The following is a 27,424-nucleotide window of genomic DNA, read 5'->3' as shown; positions in this document are numbered from 1 at the left end:
AGGATGCACCTGAGCTCAATTTCGAGTTTCATAGCAAAGGGTCCGACCGAATACCTATGTAAATAAGACATTTCCGTTTTTTTAAATACATTTGACATTGGGTTATTGTGTGCAGATTAATAAGGATTTTTATTTATTTAATCCATTTTAGAACAAGGCTGTAACGTAAAACAAAATGTGGTTAAAGTCAGGGAGTCTGAATACTTTCCGAATGCATTGTAAGTAAGTTCCATCAAACAGTTAATGACCCTCGTCCTAGTGAGTAAACAACACTTGTCAAAAGGTATGTGTACTCTGTCATATGCTATATTATATTATTTTTAGAGAGAAAGAATAATTCGGCTATTTAATTGGGGGCATTATTTTAGGCTACTAAAAAGCAATTGAAAGGTTTGGCTGGATTTTTTTGTCGTGTCATATAATTGTGTTGTGTCATAAAAATTGGAGTTCAAATAAGTAGGTATTTTAAATTCTCCAGTGGCCAGGCAAAGTGCCACAAACCAGCTGTGCATCTCCCTCACCGGTCCAGGGTTTTCTTTGCTCTTCTGATCTTGCCTGCCGTACTTTAAAGCGAGTCCTCGCGGAAGTACTGACGTGTTCACATCAGCCAAACCAGCCCGAGAGGTAGTTAGGTAGAGCCGAGAGTGACACAGCGGCAGAATCAGGTAAGAAAAACCTGTCTTGCAGCAGTATGTCTGTCAGTAGGTGTGTGAAAATATGGTCTTTAGTTTTAGTGGAATTAAGGGGACCAATACCGAAGTAATATTTCAATTTAATTCCTCTCTAAATATGATATCGAGAGGCTATGCCTATGCTAGCTAAATAGGGCTCGGTTTCTAACCGGAAGTGAGTTGTCAAATTCACGAAGTTACTGCTGGTGGTTGTAGTTCAACTTCCCGCTGATTTGTAGCCATCATAATGACAAGATTGAGATTAAAGACTACATTTTCCTACTGTGATGTAGCAGGGTTGAACTGTTTGATTATTTGATTCCCGCTGCACATAATGGGAAGTAGAGGGAATCCATCAGTGTTTCACACACACTGTTAATGAAAGGTGGTTGTTTAAAAACTACACGAACCAGGTGGTTGTTTAAAAACTACACGAACCAGGTAGGTTTTTTGGGGGGTTGGGGGGGGGCAATCACTCATTAGCTTTTTTTCTAATGTTAGCTAAAACGTCACTCACCCTGCTTGCGAGACAGGAATACATTTAATCAAAATTGCGCTATGAATAAACACAAACGCTAAACATCTCATCTCAAACACTATAAATAATTGTTTTAGCTGGCTACAGTAGCTAGCAACTGCATTTGTTGGCTCGAGAAGCGGTAAACGAGTCAACGTTAGAGAGCTAACTAGCCATTATGAGAAGAGACTGTTTGTGAGCGACTCAACTCCACGATTTACGATGGAGCGGCGCGCCGACTAGTGTGTGGGCGGCCTATGTTTTTAAATACATAGTACTGATTTCAGGGCTGTTCTTTGGGTGCTGAAATATGTCGTTTTTGATTAATTTAATTGTGTGTCTTCGGAACTCCAGTCTGCCCACACTAGTCGCCGCTAGTAAATCGTGGAGTTTAGTTTAATTCGGCTAACAAAGTCTGTCATTATCAGCTAACTTAAGTCTCACAATAATTGAACGACTGTTTGATAAGCAACGTGACATTTGACATGAATGGAAATGAAACTATCGTTTGAGCCGGTAGACCTTCCAAGGGGGCAAGGACTTCGGGTGGGAAGAGTTGGGATAACATTAAACCAGTATTTATGCTTGAGGAGAAGATGTCTCCTCTGACGCCCATTATCCTTAAATGTCTAAGTCCCATTAATCAGCTCTGCAACTGTGATGTCAAAATAAGTTCATTACGCACCCAAAATATGGAGTTTCGCAGCAAATATCGTCTTTACTGCCGTTGTGCGCAGTATATGCTTGCAAAAAGTTTTTGACCAAGTGCATGAGCCAAATCAACCTAACACCAAATGTTGATGTAGCTGACTTTGTTCAACTCCATGGAGTTGATCAGAGACCAGGGTCTGTGGAATTCAGCTATTACTACATCGAATCACTCCCAAGGTCAATACTTAAACATTTACATTATATAACACTTACCATGATGTATCAATGTTTGCCCTCTAGTTGTATGCCTTTCCTTGTTTGCTGAAATCCATACTTTTTCAATAAACATTAATCAAATACAACCACCGATTTGTTTGCTCGTTGCTTTTAGATGGCACGTGTCAATTTGAATTTCAACATCCAGTCGGTTGTATTTGATTCATGTTTTATAAAAAAAATATGTATTTCAGAAAACAAAGGCACTCAACTACAGAGGATTAAACGTAGGTACAAGGTAAGCATTTCATTTTTTGTTGAAGTATTTACCTTGGACAAATCAATTTAGTCAGAGCTGAATTCTAAAAAGCCTGGTCTCTGCTCAACTGTTCATTGAGCTCATCAGAAACTTCCTTTACTGACCTCCTGAAAGGCGCAGCGGTCTAAGGCACTGCATTGCACAGCTAGAGGCATCACTACAGACCTGGGTTTGATCCCGGGCTGTAGCACAACTGGTCGTGATCAGGCGTCTCATAGGGCAGCGCATAATTGGCCCAGCATCATCTGGGTTTGGCCAGAGGGGTTTACTTGGCACATTGCACTCTAGCGACTCCTTGTGGTGGGCCAGATGCCTGCAGGTTGACCTCGGTCATCATTTGAGCGGTGTTTCCTCCGACACAGTGGTGCGGCTGGCTTCCGGGTTAAGCTGGCAGGTGTTTAGAAGCACGGTTTGTTTTGGGGGATGCATGACTCAACCTTCGCCTCCTGAGCATGCTGAGGAGTTGCAGCGATGAGACAAGTTTGAAATCGGGGTCCTTTACCATGGAGTTGAGTTAAGTCAGCTAGGTTGATGAAGCTTTGTTGTCGCTGTATGTGAGTTGTTGTCATGTTATTATATGTGGAAAAGGACTAAGTGAATAAAGAAACTAGCTAGCTATATAGCTAGCCAATTAAAAAATTACTGTAGCCTACATGTTGGGTGAGAATGATCTGCCAGTGTTAGTACTGAATACCAATAGATTATTTGCCAAATTGCTCTGAGCTGAAGGCCAAATATCCTCAGGTTCATCTGTCCACACATTATTTACATGCAGCAAATGTAGCCATGCTTTGAGTCACAACCAGGCAAGACATTCTTGTCTTGATAGCACACCACATCAACACATTGTGTCTATAACACCTTACTATAAACACTTAGTCTACAGATCCATACTCACGTTGCAAACAAAAAGCCTGGTGGTGAAATCTGTTCAAGTAATGCCTGTTAACAACCCCTTTCTCTCCTTGCACAGACAGAATGTCAGAAGGGGACAGTGTTGGTGAATCAATCCATGGGAAACCATCCACAATCGGAAGCTTCTTCACACGGGTTGGACAGGTACTGCTGCCAGGGCCTTTAGTTGTTCTCTCATCAAATGTCAAGAGGAAAGAAAACTAGGCTAAACCAAGGGAAATGCTTTGATTTTGATGAAGATAACCATTGGAACCACTGTCACAGTGGTGCTGCATTGAAAACCTAGAAATTGAACTTCAGATAAGACGATGTGAAAATGTGACGCTTTATCTAATGTTTACTGTTGCGCTCCTGGTAATGGTTGTGCACTGTCTTTCTGTTTGGTGTCTTTTCCAGATCTATCAGTCATGGCTAGACAGGTCGACGCCGTTCTCCATAGGGCGATGGGGAGTCACACTTTCGCTAACGGCCATCTACATGATCAGAGTGTACATATTACAGGTAGGGAAACACACCACACTCAGGGCTTATGCTGGGTCGCGTTCAGGAGGTTGCAAGGTAATGAACACTACAGATAGAAGTGCCATGAGTAGAGCTGACGTCTTTCCTTTCTCAGCATGTCAGAGGTATATCTGTTCAATATATTTCTATCTTAGCATTCCACAACATTTTTCCCTACTGAATATGCATCTGACGTCTTTTGAAGGTAGACTCTAATCTGGCGTCACCATATACAGTGCGACAACTTCCTCCTTTGACGAAATCAACAACGAAAGTCAAATCTGCCAAGATATGGGTATGCCTCAATGGAGGGAGCCTGTAACTGGCTTGTCAGATTTGGGTATGTCTCAATGGAGGGAGCCTGTAACTGGCTTGTCAGATATGGGTATGTCTCAATGGAGGGAGCCTGTACCTGGCTTGTCAGATATGGGTATGCCTCAATGGAGGGAGCCTGTAACTGGCTTGTCAGATTTGGGTATGCCTCAATGGAGGGAGCCTGTAACTGGCTTGTCAGATATGGGTATGCCTCAATGGAGTGAGCCTGTAACTGGCTTGTCAGATATGGGTATGTCTCAATGGAGGGAGCCTGTAACTGGCTTGTCAGATATGGGTATGCCTCAATGGAGTGAGCCTGTAACTGGCTTGTCAGATATGGGTATGTCTCAATGGAGGGAGCCTGTAACTGGCTTGTCAGATTTGGGTATGTCTCAATGGAGGGAGCCTGTAACTGGCTTGTCAGATATGGGTATGTCTCAATGGAGGGAGCCTGTACCTGGCTTGTCAGATATGGGTATGCCTCAATGGAGGGAGCCTGTAACTGGCTTGTCAGATTTGGGTATGCCTCAATGGAGGGAGCCTGTAACTGGCTTGTCAGATATGGGTATGCCTCAATGGAGTGAGCCTGTAACTGGCTTGTCAGATATGGGTATGTCTCAATGGAGGGAGCCTGTAACTGGCTTGTCAGATATGGGTATGCCTCAATGGAGGGAGCCTGTAACTGGCTTGTCAGATATGGGTATGCCTCAATGGAGGGAGCCTGTAACTGGCTTGTCAGATGTGGGTATGTCTCAATGGAGGGAGCCTGTAATTGGCTTGTCAGATGTGGGTATTTCTCAATGGAGGGAGCCTGTAACTGGCTTGTCAGATGTGGGTATGTCTCAATGGAGGGAGCCTGTAACTGGCTTGTCAGATGTGGGTATTTCTCAATGGAGGGAGCCTGTAACTGGCTTGTCAGATGTGGGTATGTCTCAATGGAGGGAGCCTGTAACTGGCTTGTCAGATGTGGGTATGTCTCAATGGAGGGAGCCTGTAACTGGCTTGTCAGATGTGGGTATGTCTCAATGGAGGTAGCCTGAAACTGGCTTGTCAGATGTGGGTATGTCTCAATGGAGGGAGCCTGAATCTGGCTTGTCAGATGTGGGTATGCCTCAATTGAGGGAGCCTGTAACTGGCTTGTCAGATTTGACTTATATTGTTTATGACTGATCATGTTACATTTGAGTTTGAACGTTAAGCTATTTTCTCCCAGGGTTCTGCAATGTGCCTTTAGGCGTAATATGCACTTGCACACATCCAAGAAGTAGAAGATCACTTTGGGAGCGTCTGTGTGAAAATGGAGGCCACTGTTTTCCCTTCAGACTAGTATTGCCCCAGATCTTGTCAAATCAGTCAATGTGAAACATTTGTGAATTAAGTGAGGGAATACACATGTTTACGCTTATTTAATTTCCAGTTTGGATAAGAGCGTCTGCTAAATGAGTAACATTTTAAAATGTAATGTACGAAATTCAATGAACACTAATATAGGTTCTCTCTGCTCCCTCCAGGGTTGGTATATTGTAACATACGCTCTGGGAATCTACCATCTCAACCTGTTCATCGCTTTTCTATCACCAAAAGTGGATCCGTCAATGCTTGACGAAGGTAAGTTAGAGTTCCCTGTAACATACGACATTCCTTTGGGTTCCAGTCATGTTTGAGATGTTTACTTTCTCACATAAAACAATGTACAGGAGTGTCTCCTCACGCTCACTCTTCATGAAGAGACCCTCCATGTAGGACTGAGACTATATTTAAAAAACTTTGACTAGGGGTGTGTATCTTTGGCCGACTACGCATCTTGATACACTGGTGTGTATTTAAAAAAACATATTTTTTTTTATTTTACCTTTATTTAACCAGGCAAGTCAGTTAAGAACACATTCTTATTTTCAATGACAGCCTGGGAACAGTGGGTTAACTGCCTGTTCAGGGGCAGAATGACAGATTTGTACCTTGTCAGCTCGGGGGTTTGAACTCGCAACCTTCCGGTTACTAGTCCAACGCTCTAACCACGCTGCCACCCATATGATTCAGGAAAGACACATCATAGTTTGGGACGATTCAATAATATATGTTTCAGTCCAATGCAACTAAATATTTATTTTCCAGTAAATCAGGATATGTTTTCATCCTTATGGCTAAACAAAGACTATTAAAAAATGACATTTTCTAATTGGGTGATTCGCAAGAAACTTGCACTTCACAAAAATTCCTCTTGAATCACTAAGATCAGATGTTTATTTATCTATTTCATAATTATGGTTGTTAATAAGATTATGTAATTTACAACCATTTCCACATCTACCAATGCAAGAATTATCAGTACTGCAACACTTTTAGAAGTCTAAAGTAGTAATAAATACATTTCTAATATTTGTTTTAGCATTCCTCACTTAATGAAAGGGCCTGATTAAAACATGACACTGAAAACAAATATTTCAAATGTAATTATTATTTTGTGTAACTTCTCATTACCACAACACAACATTTTCTGAATCTTGTGTATACATGGTATTTTCATGTACACATGTAGATAAAGGCATAGTACTAGATTAAGCCCAAATAACTGAAGAGTACATTTTATTTGTTCTAATAGTTTTAAATGTTGGTGCATTAGGGTAATGAGGAGCAGGTTTCAGAGATCAGAATGTTGGCTATTTAAAAATTATACTGAGCTCTATTAGAGATACACTTTTGTGTATATATAGTGTACAGTTGAAGTCGGACGTTTACATACACCTTAGCCAACTACATTTAAACTCCGTTTTACACAATTCCTGACATTTAATCCTAGTAGAAATTCCCTGTTTTAGGTCAGTTAGGATCACTACTTTATTTTAAGAATGTGAAATGTCAGAATAATACCTTGACTTTGTTGTCCTTAAGCCATTTTGCCACAACTTGCTTGGTTGAGGTCATTGTCCATTTGAAAGACCCAGTTGTGACCAAGCTTTAACTTCCTGTCGGATGTCTTGAGATGTTGCTTCAATATATCCACATAATTTCTCCTCATGATGCCATTTATTTTGTGAAGTTCACCAGACCCTCCTGCAGCAAAGCACCCCCACAACATGATGCTGACTTTGACTTTGGCCCCGTGTGCAGTTCCAAACTGTAGTCTGGCTTTTTTATGGCGGTTTTGGAGCAGTGGCTTCTTCCTTGCTGTGTGGCCTTTTAGGTTATGTCGATATAGGACTCGTTTTTCTGTGGATATAGATACTTTTGTACCTGTTTCCTCCAGCATCTTCACAAGGTCCTTTGCTGTAGTTCTGGGATTCATTTTCACTTTTTACACCAAAGTATGTTCATCTCTCGGAGACAGAACGCGTCTCCTTCCTGACCTGCGTGGTCCCATGGCGTTTATACTTGCGTACTATTGTTTGTACAGATGAACGTGGTACCTTCAGGTGTTTGGAGGATGAACCAGACTTGTGGAGGTCTACAATTTTGGGGGGGGGTGATTTCCTTTGATTTTCCCATGATGTCAAGCAAAGAGGCACTGAGTTTGAAGGTAGGCCTTGAAATACATCCACAGGTACACCTCCAATTGACTCAAATGATGTCCATTAGCCTATCAGAAGCTTCTAAAGCCATGACATAATTTCCTGGAATCTTCCAAGCGGTTTAAAGGCACAGTCAATTTAGTGTATGTAAACTTCTGACCCACTGGAATTGTGGTACAGTGAATTATAAGTGAAATAATCTGTCTGTAAACAATTGTTGGAAAAATTACTTGTCATGCACAAAGTAGATGTCCTAACCGACTTGCAAAACTATAGTTTGTTAACAAGTTTTAATGACTCCTAAGTGTATATAAACTTCCGACTTCAACTGTATGTGGACACCCCTTCAAATTAGTGGATTTGGCTATTTCAGCTAAACCTGTTCCTGACCGGTGTATAAAATCGAGCACACAGCCATGAAATCTCCTTGGACAAACATTGGCCCTAGAACTGAAGAGCTCAGTGACTTTCAACGTGGCACCGTCATAGGATGCCACCTTTCCAACAAGTCAGTTCGTCAAAGTTCTGCCCTGCTTGAGCTGCACCGGTCAACTTTAAGTGCTGTCATTGCCACAAAGTGGTAGGCCATACAAGCTTACAGAATGGTACCGCCGAAGCGCGTAAAAATTGTCTGTCCTTGGTTGCAGCACTCACTACCGAGTTCCAAACTGCCTCTGGAAGCAATGTCAGCAGAATAACTGTTTGTCGGGAGTTTCATGAAATGGATTTCCATGGCTGAACAGCCACACACGCAAGCAAAAGATCACCATGCTCAATGCCAAGTGTTTGCTGGAGTAGTGTAAGCCGCCATTGGACTCTGGAGCAGTGGAAACACGTTCTTTGGCGTGATGAATCACGCTTCACCATCTAGCAATCCGACGGCCGAATCACAGAGCCCTGACCTAAACCTCATCGAACAACTTTGGGATGAATTGGAACTCCGACTGCAAACCTGGTCTAATTGCCCAACCTCAGTGCCTGACCTCACTAATGCTCTTGTGGCTGAATGGAAGCAAGTCCCCGCAGCAATGCTCCAACTTCTAGTGGTAGGCCAGAAGAGTGGAGGCTGTTAGAGCAGCAAAGTGGGACCAACTCCATATTAATGCCCATGATTTTGGAATGGGATGTTTGACGAGCAGGTGTCCACATACTTTTGGTCATGCACTGTATCATGGGTGAATAAAACTTGAAAAAGTCTTAAGGTAATGACAAACATGTCCACAGACAGTGTTTTTACTTAATAAATATTTTGTTTAATGTGAACTTCAGATGGTATACAATTTATGATTAATCAAATTTTATTTGTCACATACACATGGTTACCAGATGTTAATGCGAGTGTAGTGAAATGCTTGTGCTTCTAGTTCTGACAATGCAGTAATATCCAAACTACAGCAACAGTGTTTTATTCGTATTCATTAGGTTTTTCGAAAGTAAAATTGTCTAAAAGGAACTGAATATATGGATGCATTTTGGTAATGAGAATTTGGGGTGAAAATGTATGAAATTCAGGCTCATATTTATTTTAAATAAGACACTATGCCTAAACTAGGCACCTTAGTCTTCAGAATGATTGCAGATGCAACATGGTTTTCCAAGTCCATTTGCAACTGTCAAACTGGTATCATGAGAATTACTCATTTCTGAAAACATTGCCATTGAGCTATAGGCCAATGCCAAAATTCGATGACAAAATTCAGATATTTGTTACAGTTCAGTTCACCTACATGCAATATTTTGGATAACGGTTGGTTTACCTTTCCCTCACCAGACTTACTCATTTAAAATTGGGGCGCATTTGGTAAGTGCCGTCTATTGTGCAAGGTTATTTTATGGCGAGGATTGTGACCGAATCGGGGGGGGTCGTCTCATACCAATTCTCAAAGTATTGGTGACTAGTTAAACCCCTACTCTGTACACTAAAGCAGCCTTTAAGTATGGTTTGTGGCCCCACCTGTTAATGGTGGGTTGCAACGTGTCACAGTAAATGTATAATTATTTAATTCATTACCGGAATTGATTTGGCCAAGTGCAATTGCGCTCTATGGTAACTGTGCTCTCTCTGCTTAGCAGGGGTGTCTCTGCTCATTTTGGTATCTGCGCGAGTGGGAGGGAGACGCCTGTGTGCTTTGCTTTGTTTCATCTTGTTTCTGCAGTTTTATTGAAGATCACTCTGTGATCCACACTGTCGTTCAGCAGCAGATGATGCGCTGTCAGCCACTGATTTTTGTTATTCTCACCGCTGTCATTAAATGGACTCAAGCTAGCCACAAGTTCTGACTGAGCTCATACAGCGCAAATACAGCGATGAGTTTCTCTCTCTCATGCAAACTTTGAGAAATGGTGAGGAGCACCCACAGTGTGTTTTATGCGCGAAGTGCATAGTAATGAGTCTCTCAAAACAAAAATTAAAACGACACATCCTGACCAAACATCCACCGCATGATGGTAAACCCAGGGAGGTCTTTCAGAACAGGGCAGAATGCTTCAGGAAACAGGGCTTCAACAGTGGAAAAATAAGTCTAGCAAGGCATTGTTGTCATTTTATAACAGGTGATGATCAATAGAAATAAGGAGGTACCAACTGACTCTCTTAGTAGTAAATGTTCATTTCTCTTTCAAATAATCCCCTTGTACACAGCTAAGAGCTAGCTAATGTTAGCAAAAGCAAGTTAGCTATTGTACTTTTTTTTTAAAGTATGAACTAGCAAAGTCTGTTAAGAACAAATACTTGTTTTACAATGATGGCCTCCTGCGGGGACAGGCTGGGGTTAAAAATAAAGATTGGACAAAACACATAACGATGAGACACAACAACACTACCAAAAGAGAGACTTAAGACGACAACAGCATGACAGCAACACAGCATGACAGCAACACATGATGGCAGCACAAAACATGGTACAAATATTATTGGGTACAGACAACCGCACAAAGACTAGAAGGAGGAGACAACAATACATCACACGAAGCAGCCACAACTGTCAGTAAGAGTGTCCATGATTGAGTCTTTGAATGAAGAGCTGGAGATAGAACTGTCCAGTTGTTGCAGTTTGTTCCAGTCGCTAGCTGCAGCGAACTGAAAAGAGGAGCGACCAAGTGTGTGATTTGGGGCCTTTTAACAGAATGTGACTGGCAGAATGGGTGGAGGATGAGGGCTGCAGTAGATATCTCAGATAAGGGGAAGTGAGTCCTAAGAGGGTTTTATAAATGAGCATCAACCAATGGCTCTTGCGACGGATATACAGAGATGACCAGTTTACAGAAGAGTATAGAGTGCAGTGATGACATCTAATGGCCGAATGGTAAAGGACATAAAAGTAAAAGCCACTCACCGTTACCTGCCGTTACCTGCCGATCTGTACATTTTGTCTCTGTAATCTAGCATGGGTAGGATGGTTATCTGAATCAGGGTTAGTTTTGCAGCTGGGGTGAAAGAGGAGTGATTAGAATCACCAAGTCTAGATTTAACTTTAGCCTGCAGCTTTGATATGTGCTGCGAGAAGAACAGTGTACTGTCTCGCCATACTCTCATGTACTTGTATGAGGTGACTACCTCAAACACTAAACCCTCCAAGGTAGTAATCACACCTGTGGGGAGAGGGACATTCTTCTTACCAAACCACATGACCTTTGTTTTAGAGGTGTTCAGAACTAGGCTAAGGGTAGAGAAAGCTTGTTGGACACTAAGAAAGCTTTGTTGTAGAGCGTTTAACACAATCCGGGTAGGGGCCAGCTGAGTATGACTATGATCTGCATATAAATGGATGAGAGAGCTTCCTACTGCCTGAGCTATGTTGTTGATGTAAATTGAAGATCGTGGGGCCTAGGATCGACCCTTGGGGTACTCCCTTGGTGATTTGCAGTAGCTGAGACTGCAGATGTTCTGACTTTATACACTGCACTCTTTGAGAGAGGTAGTTAGCAAACCAGACCCTTGTCGTGTCTTTGGCTATGCCGGATTAAGTGATATGACATGCTATTCTATAAAATAATTTATCCATAATTAATATTACCTGATTGAGCTAATCATGTAAATGTACTTAACTAGAGTCAGGGCACCACAAAATAATATTTATAGAGCTGTTCTCTTCCGAATAAACTCTTAAAGACCTAGTAATATTTTACATCAATAGCAGTCAATATTAATCGTCTGTATTACATAAAGATGCAGTAGATGATATAGAGTACAGTATATACATATGAGATGAGTAATGTAGGGTATGTAAACATTATATTAGGTGGCATTGTTTAAAACCTCTTAAGGCTAAGTGAGACGTCTGCGTCTCACTTAGCCAACAGGAAATGCAAATGCGTACTCGCTAATAGTACTCGCTAAAACTCAAACTTTCATTAAAACATACATGCAGGGTACTAAATTAAAGCTACACTCGTTCATGAATCTAGCCAGCAAGTCAGATTTTTAAAATGCTTTTCGGCGAAAGCATGAGAAGCTATTATCTGATAGCATGCAACACCCCGAAATACCTGAAGGGGACGTAAACAAAATAATTAGCGTAGCCGGCGCTACACAAAACACCTTTGATGAGCTTCTTTGTTGGCACTCCTATATGTCCCATAAACATCACAATTGGGTCTTTTTTTTTAATTAAATCCGTCCATGTATACCCAAAATGTCCATTTATGAAGCCCGTCTGATCCAGGAAAATACAGCTTTCCAAAACGCAACGTCATTTTTTTAAATTAAAAAAGTTGCCTATAAACTTTGACAAAACACTTCAAACTACTTTTGTAATCCAACTTTAGGTATTAGTAAACGTTAATAATCGATCAAATTGATCACGGGGCAATGTGTATTCAATAGCTGCACGTCTTGAAATGATGGTCGATATTCTCCCTTTCAAAACTTCCTCCCGTGTACCGGATGACATGAAGTGCCTCTTCTTCATTTCACCAAGGATCAACTTCATGCCAATTGCCAAGACTGGCGACATCGTGTGGAAGCTGTAGGACTTGTAAACTGGGAGCTATCTATTTTCCCTTGCCATAGACAATACAGCCAACTGGCGGATTGATATATATATATTTTTTGTGAACAGTTGTCCTTGGGGTTTTGCCTGTTAAACACGTTCTGTTATAGTCACAGACATGATTTAACCAGTTTTAGAAACTTCAGAATGTTTTCTATCCACACATACTAATCATATGCATATACTATATTCCTGGCATGAGTAGCAGGACGTTGAAATTTTACGAGATTTTTAACAAAATGTTGAAAAAAATCTTTAAGAGGTTTTAAAGTGGCTAGTGATATATTTTACATTTCCCATCAATTCCCATTATTAAAGTGGCTGGAGTCAGTGTGTTGGCAGCAGCCACTCAATGTTAGTGGTGGCTGTTTAACAGTCTGATGGCCTTGAGATAGAAGCTGTTTTTCAGTCTCTCGGTCCCAGCTTTGATGCACCTGTACTGACCTTGCCTTCTGGACGATAGCGGGGTGAACAGGCAGTGGCTCGGGTGGTTGTTGTCCTTGATGATCTTTATGGCCTTCCTGTGACATCGGGTGGTGTATGTGTCCTGGAGGGCAGGTAGTTTGCCCCCGGTGATGCGTTGTGCAGACCTCACTACCCTCTGGAGAGCCTTACGGTTGTGGGCGGAGCAGTTGCCGTACCAGGCGGTGATACAGCCCTACAGGATGCTCTCGATTGTGCATCTGTAGAAGTTTGTGAGTGCTTTTGGTGACAAGCCAAATTTCTTCAGCCTCCTGAGGTTGAAGAGGCGCTGCTGCGCCTTCTTCACGATGCTGTCTGTGTGGGTGGACCAATTCAGTTTGTCTGTGATGTGTACGCCGAGGAACTTAAAACTTACTACCCTCTCCACTACTGTCCCATCAATGTGGATAGGGGGGTGTTCCCTCTGCTGTTTCCTGAAGTCCACAATCATCTCCTTAGTTTTGTTGACGTTGAGTGTGAGGTTATTTTCCTGACACCACACTCCGAGGGCCCTCACCTCCTCCCTGTAGGCCGTCTCGTCGTTGTTGGTAATCAAGCCTACCACTGTTGTGTCGTCCGCAAACTTGATGATTGAGTTGGAGGCGTGCGTGGCCACGCAGTCGTGGGTGAACAGGGAGTACAGGAGAGGGCTCAGAACGCACCCTTTTGGGGCCCCAGTGTTGAGGATCAGCGGGGTGGAGATGTTGTTGCCTACCCTCACCACCTGGGGGCGGCCCTTCAGGAAGTCCAGTACCCAGTTGCACAGGGCGGGGTCGAGACCCAGGGTCTCGAGCTTGATGACGAGCTTGGAGGGCACTATGGTGTTAAATGCCTAGCTGTAGTCGATGAACAGCATTCTCACATAGGTATTCCTCTTGTCCAGATGGGTTAGGGCAGTGTGGTTGAGATTGCATCGTCTGTGGACCTATTTGGGCGGTAAGCAAATTGGAGTGGGTCTAGGGTGTCAGGTAGGGTGGAGGTGATATGGTCCTTGACTAGTCTCTCAAAGCACTTCATGATGACAGAAGTGAGTGCTACGGGGCGGTAGTCGTTTAGCTCACCTTCTGATGTTCCCAGAATCTCTATGTTAACCAAGGGGTTTGCAAATGTAACATCAGTAGGGTAAAGAGAGGAAAAGGGGGGGGAAGAGGTATTTATGACTGTCATACCTACCCCAGGTCAACGTCATGACACCCCTCAGAGACACCAATATTCCTTAGCCCGGCCCACAAGAAAAGGAATGGTCTACCGTATCATAAGCTTTGGCCAAGTCAATAAAAATAGTATCAGAACATTGCTTAGAATCAAGGGCAATAGTGACATCATTGAGGACCTTTAAGGTTGCAGTGACACATCCATAACCTGAGCGGAAACCAGATTGCATACCAAGGAGAATACTATAGACCTCAAGAAAGCCAGTCAGTTGATTGACAAGTTTTTCCAGCACTTTTGATAAACAGGGCAAACTAGGAATTGGCCTATAACAATTAGGATCAGCTTTATCTCACCCTTTTAATAATGAATGCACCGTGGCTGCCTTCTGAGCAATGGGAACCTCCCCAGAGAGGAGAGACAGGATTGGCGACGATAAGTGCTGCAACCTTAAAGAAAGAATCTGACCCATATGTTTTTCGGGGTTCAAGTTTAAAACTTCTTCGGGATTGGTGGGTCCCCTGCGGGACGGTTGAGTTAACGTAGGCTAATACGATTAACATGAGGTTGTAAGTAACAAGAACATTTCCCAGGACAGACATCTGATATTGGCAGAAAGCTTAAATTATTTTTAATTTAACTGCACTGTCCAATTTACAGTAGCTAATACAGTGAAATAATAACATACTATTGTTTGAGGAGAGTGCACAATTTTGAACATGAAAAGATATGAATAAAAAAATAGGCACATTTTGGCAGTCTTGATACAACATTTTGAACAGAAATGCAAGGGTTCATTGGATCAGTCTTAAACTTGCATTTACACTGTTGTCATCTAGTGGCCAAAATATAAATTGCACCTGAGCTGGAATAATACATTATGGCCTTTCTCTTGCATTTCAAAGATGATGGTGCAAAAAAAATGGGGTCTTTGTATTATCTTTTACCAGATCTAATGTGTTATAGTCTCCTACATTCCTTTCACGTTTCCACACACTTCAAAGTATTTCCTTTCAAATGTTACCAAGAATATGCATATCCTTGCTTCAGGGCCTGAGCAACAGGCAGTTTTTCATCTGTATTGTTACTTAGGTTTGTATTATCAAACGGAGTGTGTGTGTGTGTTCTGTTGTACATCTATGTGATGTGATCAATCTGTTTATTCCAGTTTAGAAAAATTATTTAGTGTATTTTAACAGCAACAGTTCCAATCTAGACAGATATGCAAGAGTTTTTAATGGGGAAAATAAACATGAATTTCTATGGGTATTTAATTTCATTGTTATTTGTTCTTGTCTATATTGCATTTGTTTTAGGCATAAGGGAAATTAAATGTGCTGATAATTACGTATAGTTGCATGTTTTCATAAGCTTGGGTCCCAGGTAAACAGAATTTCTAATTTGGTTCCCAAGGCTGAAAAAGTTTAAGAACCCCTACACTAGAAAAACAAGATATTGGAGAGCTCCTTTCCTTTCAATGTGATGAGAGTAACTTAGAAAGGTATTTGTTTGGAAGCTCTTGGGTTACTATGTAAATACTGCCTTTAGTGACATTTTGGTATTTCAAACTGAATGCAAAGTGTCTAGACCAGTACTCTGTAGTCACTGTTCTTGTTTTGAGTCCATTTGATTGGCTAGCAAAGTGATCCTCGCTGTAACTTTGCTCCCCCTCCATTCACCTGTAGATGAGGGCCCGGCACTCCCCACCAAGCAGAACGAGGAGTTCCGTCCGTTCATCAGGAGGTTGCCTGAATTCAAATTCTGGTGAGAGCCCCCAAGGACCACACCATTTCTAGCTTGGCCTTTCACTGAACTGGACTGAGTTACAGGCTTGTGCATCATTTGTGCCCATTATTTCTGACATCCTACCACAGTGTCCTGTCGGAATATTCCACGAATCTTTGAATGAATGATTCAATGTCACAGAAAATACACACAATCTATGGAAAGGGAGAACACGCATATTAACGTAGTACACTGACAATACTGTCCAGCCATGTAATGGCTGTTGTGTTCTATGTCCCACCATTCAATAGCCTGTTTCACAAAGACCTCCTGCACACTGTCCCTTGCAAATCCTCTCCTTCTATTCTGTTCACTCACCAAGTAGCCAGCTCACCCACCAATGTGAAGATGTGAAAGTATATTTCCAATAGGACACTGCACTAGGATTGCTCTATGGACTTTTACCTTTCCAGTGCAAAGCTGTATTGTTCTACATACTTTCCTTACTATCAAGGCCATTTCATTCTCCACCTGAACCTATAACAACAATGCTAATATGTACTGGAGGTGGCACTGACAAGTATGTTGTTGCCCATACTTATTTGGATGGTAGGAAACAGAAATCTCTCGTTCTTAGCTTTGTAGTTTACTTGTGTTTTTTTTTTTAAACTACTATCTACAGGAAAGGAACTTGCTATCATTAACGCTGACTTTTTTTGTAGATGTGCACATGTGTTTTTCTTTTATGTCTTCAGGCATTCGGCAACAAAAGGCATCGTCATCGCCATGATTTGCACGTTCTTTGAAGCCTTCAATGTGCCAGTGTTCTGGCCCATACTTGTAATGTACTTCATCATGCTTTTCTGCATCACCATGAAGAGGCAGATCAAGGTATGGGAAACCCAGTGACGCTGCTGCTTACTCTGCATGATATATAGTTGTATCAGGCAATTCAAAGCTAAATGTATCGCAGTCATTACAATCCTAATTAATTCCTCTGCTCTTGATATGTATCTGTAGTTAATCATGCTAGTCAGTCTTCAAGATGTTTCACTGAGAATTCAGTGAATAAGAACATCATGTGGATGTGGCTCATTTTATTTTTCTTGTCCTACTTTCAGCATATGGTCAAGTACAGATACCTCCCCTTCACACACGGGAAGAGGACTTACAGAGGCAAGGAAGAAACCGGGAAACCTTTTGCTAGTTAAAATCAACCCCCTCATTGAGAATTAAAAGTTATGGAAAAATAGTATATGTGGGTCAAAGGGGTCAGTGATTGTCTGAGGGGAAAAAAGATACAATAAATAGTTTTGATCCAAAATGTTGACAGTATTGGATGGTAGTAGTGCTGAGGATTGCCGTAATCACAAGAGAACACGCTGCCTTTGGTTAATATGGGGAGTCATCTCTCAGCCGCGGGATACCGTTGTCTTTGGTCAGTGGATGAAACGCAGTGCCGCCCTTTGCCTTGTAACCCTCTGGGGTAAGTATGAACTCTGCTGGAGGGGGCGCCACTGGACGGATTGCAGGAGAAATTCCGTTGTGGAATCTTAATGACGCTCCGTTTTTAACTCCTCTGACTCCAAGCGAAATACAACTACTATTGATTAAAGACATGGTACCTACTCGTTTATAACGTGTACTTGTGGGAGGTCCTTAGGTTTCGAAATAACCTGATTAGATGTACTTTTTATTTCATTGATTTAAATTGATGTGGGTCTATGATCAAGTGTACTTTTGCACTGTCTTGAGACTCACATCAGAAATGTTCCTTTATGTAAAGCAGTTCATTTTTAGTGACTGGTTACCCTCAGTTGAACACCAATTCACTACATACAATACCTATCAGAACTATTCAGAACCATAGTCCAACCATCTGTTGATGGCACAAGCAGTGATTTAGGTATAGGAGATTGGCTAGATAACAAGTTGGCGAAGAGTGAAAACACTGCATGGCTAGGACAGAGTTGGTGTACTTTCCAGAGAATATCATCATGGAGAATGATGAAATGTCATGTTTTTTTTACAACATTATGTACAGAGAGGTTTAAGAAAGCCCAGTTCAAGATGTGTGGCTGCTAAAAAGAAGGGGAAAAAGTGTTATTAATTTGTTACTGTTTTTCCCTCCGTAGCCATAGAATCCCTTTTGTGTTTATTCCCTCTGCTTTCCCGTCATGTCAAACATACGATTTGCTTGTACAGTTGAAGAGAACTGTAACTGTCATTCAGCACTCCTGGATACTAAATGACAGATTAATTTACGTCTAGCTATGGGGAAGCAAATCAAGTAGTTCAACTTCAGATTTATGCTTTGCGCCCCCTGTGAATATAATTTTTTGGGTTCAGATTTCTTAAAATGTACATCAGTATCATACTCTTATTCAAATGATTCTTTCCTTACAAAAAAGTTATCCCCTGAAAGACCATATCCTTTGAACAAGCAGTTTAGGCAACTGTTTACAAACTGGCGTTATATTCCACTCAAATCTAGTAGCTTGATACTCACATTCTGTATTTTTCTTTTGACAAATGTGGTCTAATCATTCCAAACAAAAATATTTTCTCTTTCTCTTCTTTTGCAGAGGACACATGAGAAAAGTGAGATTGAGAGCTTTTAATGTATGAAGGGAGTATGCTGGGGATCTTATGAAAAGTATGCGGTAGTATTTTTGGTAACCAGAGACATTTTGGAAAACCTTTTGATCAGCAATAGGGAAGGGAAGAAAAAATAATCCTGTCAAAGTACATAAGTGTTTCCAAGGGTTTATATCTATTTTAAAGATTACATTTGTTTAGAGATTTTTTTTCAACATTTTTTTTTCTTCAAACAACTGTTAAACAAGTGTTCCAAGTCATCGTATGTCATTAAAAAAATAACGAGTAAAATTGATTTCTAGATTTATAAACTTTCTCATGAAAGAGATTGCATGTTCTTGGTTGCTCTTGTGCTGCAATTATAAACAAAAAAAAGATTTTAGTAACTTTTAAGTGTCATTTTTTTCACTCCAAATGCTATTAAAGAGACTGTGTCCCTTCAAATTAGGTGTGGCTGTTTCTGCTTCATGTTTTAGGATCTCACTGACATTTGTCTGTTAACTTTAATCAATTCCTGCTTTTAGAAGTAACCATTAGGGCGGGAGGTAGACCAGTGGAGATGGACAGTTTGATTCCCGGGCCAGGCACTGGAAAAATAGGGGGAATTGATCTGGCAACTGGAGGGCTGATGGGTTCACATCTTAAAGACCTTCCCCTACTGTTGGGCCCTTGAACAAGGCCATTAACCCCACAACCTGCTCTCCATATAGGGGAGCTGCTCGTCTCAACTGTATGTGATGTCTGTGGGGGAACGATCATCAGCAGCGCCTGAGCAGTTGGTGTGGACACAGGCACTCTGCCTTCACATTTAGTATCTGAAGAAAACAATGATGTAGCATCTCCTAGCCCTGCAGGTAATGCACTACCTGAATCATTTTCTTGTCCAGCCTCTGAGTTTAAACTGGATGGAGAATATATACTGGGAGGACTTTGACATTCATCATGCCAGCAGCTCAGTTCTTTACAACAGACCGGAGACTGGATTTCTCTCTGCGTACTGTAGCACAACATACCTTTCCACATTCAGGGAACTCCCAACTCTAGACCTGGAGAGGCACTGGGTGTGCAGGGTTGTTTTTTTTTACAGCCCAACGCCCAATTTAATTAAGCAATGCTTGTACTGAATACCAAGGTGACTATTGTAAACTGTTCTGTTAGTGTTGGTTTGGGAATAAAAGCCTGCATACCCAGTTGGAGTTGGAGACCCCGGAGTTAAATAATAACACATTTAAGTGAAATGTCTTTCATAGTACTGTAAATGTATTATAGCGGGGGCTATTCTACTATGTTCTTACAGCGGCCGGATCTGAAAAACATTATTTACAGGGGTGGCAGACATTTTTTACATGGGATTACTCTTCCTAAAACTGGTATTAAAATTAAATATTGCTGAAAGTTCTTTTTAAGTGCTTTAATATTAGCCTAAATCAGCGCATTAAATTGTTTAAATAATGGTACACATTTGTACTTTCAGTGCATTCGGAATTTCAGTACTCAGACCACTTAACTTTTTTCACATTTTGTTACATTACAGCCTTATTCTAAAAATGTATTATATTCTAAAATTGATAAATAAAAATCTTTATCTACACGCAATACCCTACAGTGAAAACAAGTAGACATTTTTGCACATTTTATTAAGAAAAAAAACAGAAATTCCTTATTTACGTAAGTATTCAGATCCTTTGCTATATCAGATCTTCCATTCCTCTCAAACATTTTAGAAAAGGCTGTTGCGCAGCAACTCACTGCCTTCCTGAAGACAATGTATACGAAATGCTTCAGTCTGATTTTAGACCCCATCATAGCACTGAGACTGCACTTGTGAAGGTGGTAAATGGCTTTTAATGGCATCAGACCGAGGCTCTGCATCTGTCCTCGTGCTCCTAGACCTTAGTGCTGCTTTTGATACCATCGATCACCACATTATTTTGGAGAGATTGGAAACCCAAATTGGTCTAGATGGACAAGTTCTGGCCTGGTTTAGAGCTTATTTGTCGGAAGGATATCAGTTTGTCTCTGTGAATGGTTTGTCCTCTGACAAATCAACTGTAAATTTCAGTGTTCCTCAAGGTTCTGCTTTTGGACCACTATTGTTTTCACTATACAGAGTTCCACTGTGGAGATGGGAGAACCTTCCAGAAGGACAACCGTCTCTGCAGCACTCCACCAATCAGGCCTTTATGGTAACACGGTGCATGCCAGGCCATTCTCTCACCACGGGAGGAACGGGGAGTTTGCTCAGGTCTCCTACCTGACTCCGCCAATCTCCCCGTGTCCCCCCCCAAAAAAAAAAAGAATTCTGGGATTGCCTCTTGTGCACGTTACCTTTATGTCTCTATTTTGGTTTGGTCAGAGCGTGAGTTGGGGTGGGCATTCAATGTTTTTCATTCTATGTTTTGTTCTGTGTGTTGTGTTAGGCCTGGTATGGTTCCCAATCAGAGGCAGCTGTCAATCGTTGTCTCTGATCGAGAACCATACTTAGGTAGCCTGTTCCCACCTGTGTTTGTGGGTAGTTGTTTTCTGTTTTGTGTATTGCACCTTGCAGAACTGTTCGTATTTATTAAACGTATTATGAATACTTACCACGCTGCACCTTGGTCCTCTTCTCCTTCTCCCGACAACATTCGTTACAGTAACATATAATTAAGTCCTTTAGTAGGGCATTATACATGACTTTATCTTACAGGTCTTAGAAGTCTCAGGGTTACAACATGTCCTTATGATTTACAGGGAAAGCAGCCTTTTATGAATGACTCTTTTCTATCTCAACACATCTGATTTAACCTATATGTTTGATAGATTTCAAGATTGTTTATAGGAGAATAAAGGTGAATTCTGGAAGGCAGAATTTAAAGAGGAATCAGATTTTAATGTGCCCATGTTGATTGACAATATTCTTGATGCCATTACGACTATCATTGAAAGTAAGTCTATAGTTTATAGAACTGTTTCTACTGTTTTTGTTGGAATTTATTAAGTAACTGGCTTCAGTTCAAGATTTTAACTTGTTTTTGAGCTTCATCAGGCCAGGTATCGGGGATCCTCTCAAGCGAAAACGCTCAAGGAGAGAATTTTGCCCATTATATTCTACCTCTGTGTCACAGACAATCTATGAAGTTGGCTTACTAGTAAACCTCTTTTTAGGGGGAGAGGGTGATAACTACCAGCTGTCAATATATTATTTTCATCTGTTGGTTTTCTGTTAACTGTAGTTCTTGTACTAGTTACAAAGGGACGATCTGTATCGAAGAAACGTATAGTTAATTGAAGTGATTTGCATAGTTGGGAGCTAACGGAGTCCCCATTGCTGTTCCAAAGGTCTAAGTAGAAATATTTATTATATAGAAAAATCGTTTTTAGTAAGCTCTAGTTGTGCAAGCTCAATTATATAATTTGTTGGCACATCGCTTAAGTGTTTGGAGAGGAAGAATTTGAGGGTCTCCACACCTCCATCATTCGGGAATTTTGGTACATAGCGATGAGACATCAAGGGTGACTAGCCAGTCTCCTTTACTAATAACTGGTATACTTTGTAGTTTCATTCGAAAAATCAGTGGTGTCTTTTAGATAAGATTGCAACTGTTTGACTAATGGATAAATGTGAATGTCCACATAACGAGACACTTGTTCTGTTAGGGAGCCGATACCAGAAACGATAGGTCTTAATGGAGGGTCTGTGGTTGATTTTGTGAACCTTAAACAGACCATAAAGGATCAAAACTGGAGGTTTTGGGACAAAGATATTTAAATTCCTGTTCTGTCAACCAATTTATTTTGTAGTCCTTCATCAAGGACTTTATTCAATTGCATAATTGGAGGTAGGATCAAAAATCTATTTCTTGTAACATGTTTTTTATCCTCCAACAGACTATTCATTTTTCCGATATACATGTTGGTATTAGAAATCGATGATGAGGTAGATTGACCAGAATTAAATTGAATTGCTTCTTATTTTAAATCCACGTACATAGTGTGTAACACTGTATATCAGGCATTAGTCATTTTACCTGTTCTCACCTCAGCTGACCTTAGTTTTAGTGTTTTTATGTTTTCCGGTCCAGGGTGACCTATTAGACAAGCACATTAAGCTGGTCAACGGCGTGCTCACCAGAAATCTGAAAATGTCTGTACATACAGTATAGTCTATTTCTTTACGTTATTTTCGCTTTATATAGTCCATCTCTGTCTTTAATTTTCCCATGCTTCCTTCAGAGTTCCAAAGCTATTCTCTCAATTGTTATCTTTATGTTTTTTTTTTCAGAATGGTCCCATTCAGACATTGGGAAAGCCCCTGTGAAACCAACAGAGAAATGCTAGACCTCCTGATGACTAAGACTCACAGGTATGGTTATTTCATATATAGTTCCAGTCAAAAGTTTGAACACACCTACTCATTCAACGGTTTTTATTTATTTTACTATTTTCTACATTGTAGACTAATAGTGAAGACATCGCAACTATGAAATAACACTTATGGAATCATGTAGTAACCAAATAAGTGTTGAATAAATCAAAATATATTTTATATTTAAGTAGCCACCCTTTGCCTTGAAAGCTTTGCACACTCTTGGCATTATCTCAACCAGCATTTCAATTAACAGGTGTGCCTTGTTAAAAGTTTGTTTGTGGAATTTATTTCCTTCTTGTGACAAGGTAGGGGTGGTATACAGAAAATAGCCCTATTTGGTAAAAGACCAAGTCCATATTATGGCAAGAACAGCTCAAACAAGCAAAGAGAAATGACAGTTCATCATTACTTTAAGACATGAAGGTCAGTAAATTTGGAAAATTTCAAGAACTTTTAAAGTTTCTTCAAGAGCAGTTGCAAAAACCATCAAGCGCTATGATGAAACTGGTTCTCATGAGGACTGCCACAGGAATGGAAAACCCAGAGTTACCTCTGCTGCAGAGGATAAATTCATTAGAGTTACCAACCTCAGCAATTGCAGCCCAAATAAATTGCTTCACAGAGTTAAAGTAACAGACACACCTCAACATCAACTGTTCAGAGGAGACTGTGTGAATCAGGCCTTCGTGGTTGAATATCTGCACACAAAAAAACACTACTAAAGGACACCAATGATAAGAAGAGACTTGCTTGGGCCAAGAAACATGAGCCATGGACATTAGACCAGTGGAAATGTGTCCTATGGTCTGGAGTCCAAATTGGAGAATTTTGGTTCCAACCGCTGTGTCTTTGTGAGACGCGGTGTTGGTGAACGGATGATCTCTGCATTTGTATTTCCCACCACTAAAGCATGGAGGAGGAGGTGTTATGGTGTGGGGGTGATTTGCTGATAACACTGTCTGTGATTTATTTAGAATTCAAGTCACACTTAACCAGCATGGCTGCCGCAGCATTCTGCAGCGATACGCCATCCCATCTGGTTTGCGCTTAGTGGGACTTGTTTTTCAACAGGACAATGACCCAACACACCTCCAGGCTGTATAAGGGCTATTTGACCAAGAAGGGGAGTGATGGAGTGCTGCATCAGATGACCTGTCCTCCACAATCACCCAACCTCAACCCAATTGAAATAGTTTGGGATGGCCCGCAGAGTGAAGGAAAAGCAGCCAACAAGTGCTCAGCGTATGTGGGAATTCCTTCAAGACTGTTGGAAAAGCATTCCAGGTGAATCTAGTTGAGAGAATGCTAAGAGTTTGCAAAGCTGGCAAAGGGTAGCTATTTTGACGAATCTAAAATAAATGTTGATTTGTTGAACACTTTTTTAGTTACTATATGATTCCATGTGTTATTTCATAGTTCTCCTGTCTTCATTAATATTCTACAATGTAGAATATAGGCTCCCATGCGATGCAGTGGTCTAAGGCACTGCATCTCAGTGCCTTCACTACAGTCCCTGGTTCAAGTCCAGGCTGTATCACATCTGGCTGTGATTGGGGGTCCCATGGGTGGTGCACAATTGCCCCAGTGTCGTCCGGGTTTGGCCGGGGTAGACCATCATTGTAAAACATAATTTGTTCTTAACTAACGTGCCTAGTTAAATAAAAGTAAAATAAAATATCAAGATTGTAAACACAATTTAAAGATTTGGGAGTACATTCAAACTATTTCCCTACAATAACTTTTCAGTCAATGTTATTTTGCTTGACTAAATGGAGAGGAACAAGTCTCCCGAAGGTTTGTGCAAATTTGTTGACTAATAGTTTTATATCTGTCTGATTTAAATCAATTAAAAAAACTAAAATGCCGGTCATTTTTTTCTGAAGTAGCGCAAATCTACCACTAGATGGCATGGTGTCCTCATTACTTCATTAATGCATGTAAACATCGATGACAGCCCACATTTTCCAATGCATTTAACAAACCATTTCCAAGTGCTCTGGAGTAAAGACTCTCTCACACTGTCTTTTCAGTCAGTTTTTTAAGACCATCTTCAAAATCCCCATGTCACTGGTGTCGCCTATTATCGTGCATCTGCCATTACATAAAGAACATAAAACAAACATTTTTTGGAAGGTCCTTCCTTTTCCAGTCTGTTACCACTGATAGGTGGTTAGAGCGGTAAGGAAACCTCACTATAACACACACACACACGGAAATGTATTGCCAGACACAGAGGATGATGGTGAACAGTGCGATAAAGTGTGTGTGTGTGTGTGTGTGTGTGTGTGTGTGTGTGTGTGTGTGTGTGTGTGTGTGTGTGTGTGTGTGTGTGTGTGTGTGTGTGTGTGTGTGTGTGTGTGATCACACCACAGAACTTCTATGAAAATATATTTAACAGCTGAAGGCCCATTTGGAAGGACCTGATGTCAACCTTAGATACCAAGCTGGAACAGTTGAATTGTTTATTTTTGTAAGTTATCAATCTTTGTTAACATATCACTGTCAGTATGACAGCTTCTATTTTTCTAGAAGCTGTCATACTATTTCAATGTGTAAGGTGGTTGTTCGTGTTGTACATTTGCCTGACCTCTGTATTGGGCATCATTAAAAAAAAGATCAATAACGTCGTTCTTCAGACTGCTTATCCAGACGCAAAGTACACAGGTTTATCCAACCGCAAATGATAGGTCACCACACGCACAGGGAGAAGATAGCTCGCTTTGCTTCGATGATCACCCTTCATAGCTCGCAATGGATTTTGTCGCCTGCACAACACCTGTCAGTCCAAGCGTCTATCAAAATGACACTGTGCTTGTTGTGTAAGGGACTTCAGGCTGTTTGCTTAGCGAGTACCACTTCCTCCCTGTTCTTCATACTATTCCGCCAATACCTGGCGCGAAACTCTGTCTCGCTCGCACACGTGACTACTCTCCTGAAGCGTCTTACCAGTCCGCGCCTCGAGAAAAGCTATCCGCTGGCGCAAGTGGGGACACTTCAGGCAGAGGTGTAAGTTTCACAGCTCCCCATGTGTTACACTCAACTGCCAAACTGCTTTCTATTTGACTAAAACCTTGTTCCTTAAAATGGCATGTTTACTATTTTACTAACCATTTAAATTAAGGTCATATGTTTAAACGTTTGGGTAACAGTTGGTGGGTAAGTCTTGATTACACGCACTTCTGTGCGTAATGATACGTTTTCTTACCAACTAAAAGGAAATAGTATTTTGTCTCAGTCTAGGCCTACGTTATGGCTACATATATCCTAGTCATACCAACAAAGACAACTAAGGAAAATTGAAATGAAGAGGAATATACCACGGTATCGTAGTTTTTATTGGAGTTAAATATATGTACAATGCGTAATGGTAATACAAATACATCCCTAAAAAGAGACATTTTACGTTTTTAAGAAACATAACACAACGTGCTTACATATCGTTTATCTGCACAGACCCAGAATACTGAAGTCGAAAGCGCAAATGACATACATTTAATAACCCCTTGGGTTTACAAAGGCGTTTTCAGTGGCCCTTTTATCATTTAACCCCCAAAGAGGACTAAATATAGCAAATAAAATCCATGCAGATCTTAAATAATAAGAATGTCTTCAAACTTGTCCATTTACAAGACAGAAGACGTGTGTAATTACTTCAGTATATAATACTTAACTAACATGATTTAACGATGAAGTATAGCTTTTCATCAAGAGAATATGGCAATGCATGCATCTCTATAGCCTAGTATTGATAAATACATATGTACAAGAGACGTCTCCCCGACATGTACATATCATACAATTTACATTGGCGTTATGGCTTCTTGAATCTACCAGGGTCTCCACATGTTAGCATTGACAGTTTGTGGCACTGGCTGGGGCCGGTTGGGAAGCGAGTTCGAGTGGTTCTCGATTCTGGAGCCAACGTTGGCTTTGAGGCTCAGGAGTCTCTGCTGAATCTGGGGGAAAGCCCTGGAGCTCTGGGCGCAACAGTTCTGACAAGCTGGGTCGACGGACGCAGACATGGACTGCTGGATGAAGTCGTTCAACCGCTGGCACGAGTCTTTGTCCAGGTTCGTTTTGGGGATCAGAGCGGTAACGCGCTGCAGGCAGGCTTTGTACCCTTCTTTGTAGCTGTCTGATGTACTTTTTTTCTGAGCAGCGGGAATATCACTGAGGAATCTTACGGTCATCTCAAGGATGTCAGCTTTCTCAAGCTTCGAGTACCGAGAATTCTGCACAAAAAGAGAACGGGGTGATGGTTAGACCACTATCTATCTATACGCATAACTTCGATGATGACATGTTTACAGCTGTGTATTCTAGACAGGTATAAAGCATAGCCTATTTGTTGGTTATTTGGAACTTACATCTTTTCCTGTGAGTGGAAGGATCAGAGTCTTCAGATGGTTGATGCTGTCATTGATACGAGCGCGCCTTCTCTTTTCCAACAAGGGTTTCATTGTCTGAAAAAGGGTAACACACACTTTAGAATCCGTTGCAAAACCATTTATCACGACAATTTAGAAACACA

At 41.1% G+C, this 27,424-nt stretch overlaps 2 protein-coding genes across 4 annotated transcripts; one reads left to right on the top strand and one right to left on the bottom strand.

Moving 5' to 3' along the window:
* The first annotated feature begins 495 nt into the window (after nt 1–495).
* Nucleotides 496–18,989, top strand: LOC118373315 (protein RER1-like). Of its 3 annotated transcripts, XM_052500500.1 has the most exons (8): nt 496–665; nt 3,348–3,433; nt 3,686–3,790; nt 5,617–5,713; nt 15,905–15,983; nt 16,700–16,835; nt 17,066–17,120; nt 18,530–18,989. In XM_052500500.1, the coding sequence occupies exons 2-8, from the start codon at nt 3,353–3,355 to the stop codon at nt 18,538–18,540; spliced, it is 564 nt and encodes a 187-aa protein (XP_052356460.1). In that variant the 5' UTR covers nt 496–665; nt 3,348–3,352; the 3' UTR covers nt 18,541–18,989. The 3 variants fall into 3 exon arrangements, with proteins under 3 accessions (XP_052356460.1, XP_052356458.1, XP_052356459.1); XM_052500498.1 differs by having other exon boundaries at nt 497–665; nt 17,066–18,989; XM_052500499.1 differs by lacking the exon at nt 496–665 and adding an exon at nt 975–1,112 and having other exon boundaries at nt 17,066–18,989.
* Nucleotides 18,990–26,229: 7,240 nt separating this feature from the next.
* Nucleotides 26,230–27,195, bottom strand: LOC118373319 (transcription factor HES-2-like). Its single transcript, XM_052500492.1, has 2 exons — nt 27,175–27,195; nt 26,230–27,125 (listed from the first exon to the last, which is right to left on the bottom strand). Exons 1-2 carry the CDS (start codon nt 27,193–27,195, stop codon nt 26,721–26,723), a joined length of 426 nt encoding a protein of 141 aa, XP_052356452.1. The 3' UTR covers nt 26,230–26,720.
* Nucleotides 27,196–27,424: the final 229 nt, after the last annotated feature.

This window comes from Oncorhynchus keta, unplaced genomic scaffold (assembly GCF_023373465.1).
Source record: "Oncorhynchus keta strain PuntledgeMale-10-30-2019 unplaced genomic scaffold, Oket_V2 Un_contig_10789_pilon_pilon, whole genome shotgun sequence".
NCBI classification, from domain to species: domain Eukaryota; kingdom Metazoa; phylum Chordata; class Actinopteri; order Salmoniformes; family Salmonidae; genus Oncorhynchus; species Oncorhynchus keta.
The sequence above is the reverse complement of the archived record's forward strand: the minus strand, read 5'-3'. Positions and strand labels throughout refer to the sequence as shown.

Excerpts from the sequence above, each read along its gene's own strand:
- LOC118373315 (XM_052500498.1), top strand. The coding sequence starts at position 3,353 with ATGTCAGAAGGGGACAGTGTTGGTGAATCAATCCATGGGAAACCATCC. Across the intron at positions 3,434-3,685 it reads TCTTCACACGGGTTGGACAG|ATCTATCAGTCATGGCTAGA; the intron begins GTACTGCTGCCA and ends TGTCTTTTCCAG. Across the intron at positions 3,791-5,616 it reads TCAGAGTGTACATATTACAG|GGTTGGTATATTGTAACATA; the intron begins GTAGGGAAACAC and ends TGCTCCCTCCAG.
- LOC118373319 (XM_052500492.1), bottom strand. The coding sequence starts at position 27,195 with ATGTCATCATCGAAGTTATGC. Across the intron at positions 27,126-27,174 it reads TGTCATCATCGAAGTTATGC|AATTCTCGGTACTCGAAGCT; the intron begins GTATAGATAGAT and ends CTTTTTGTGCAG.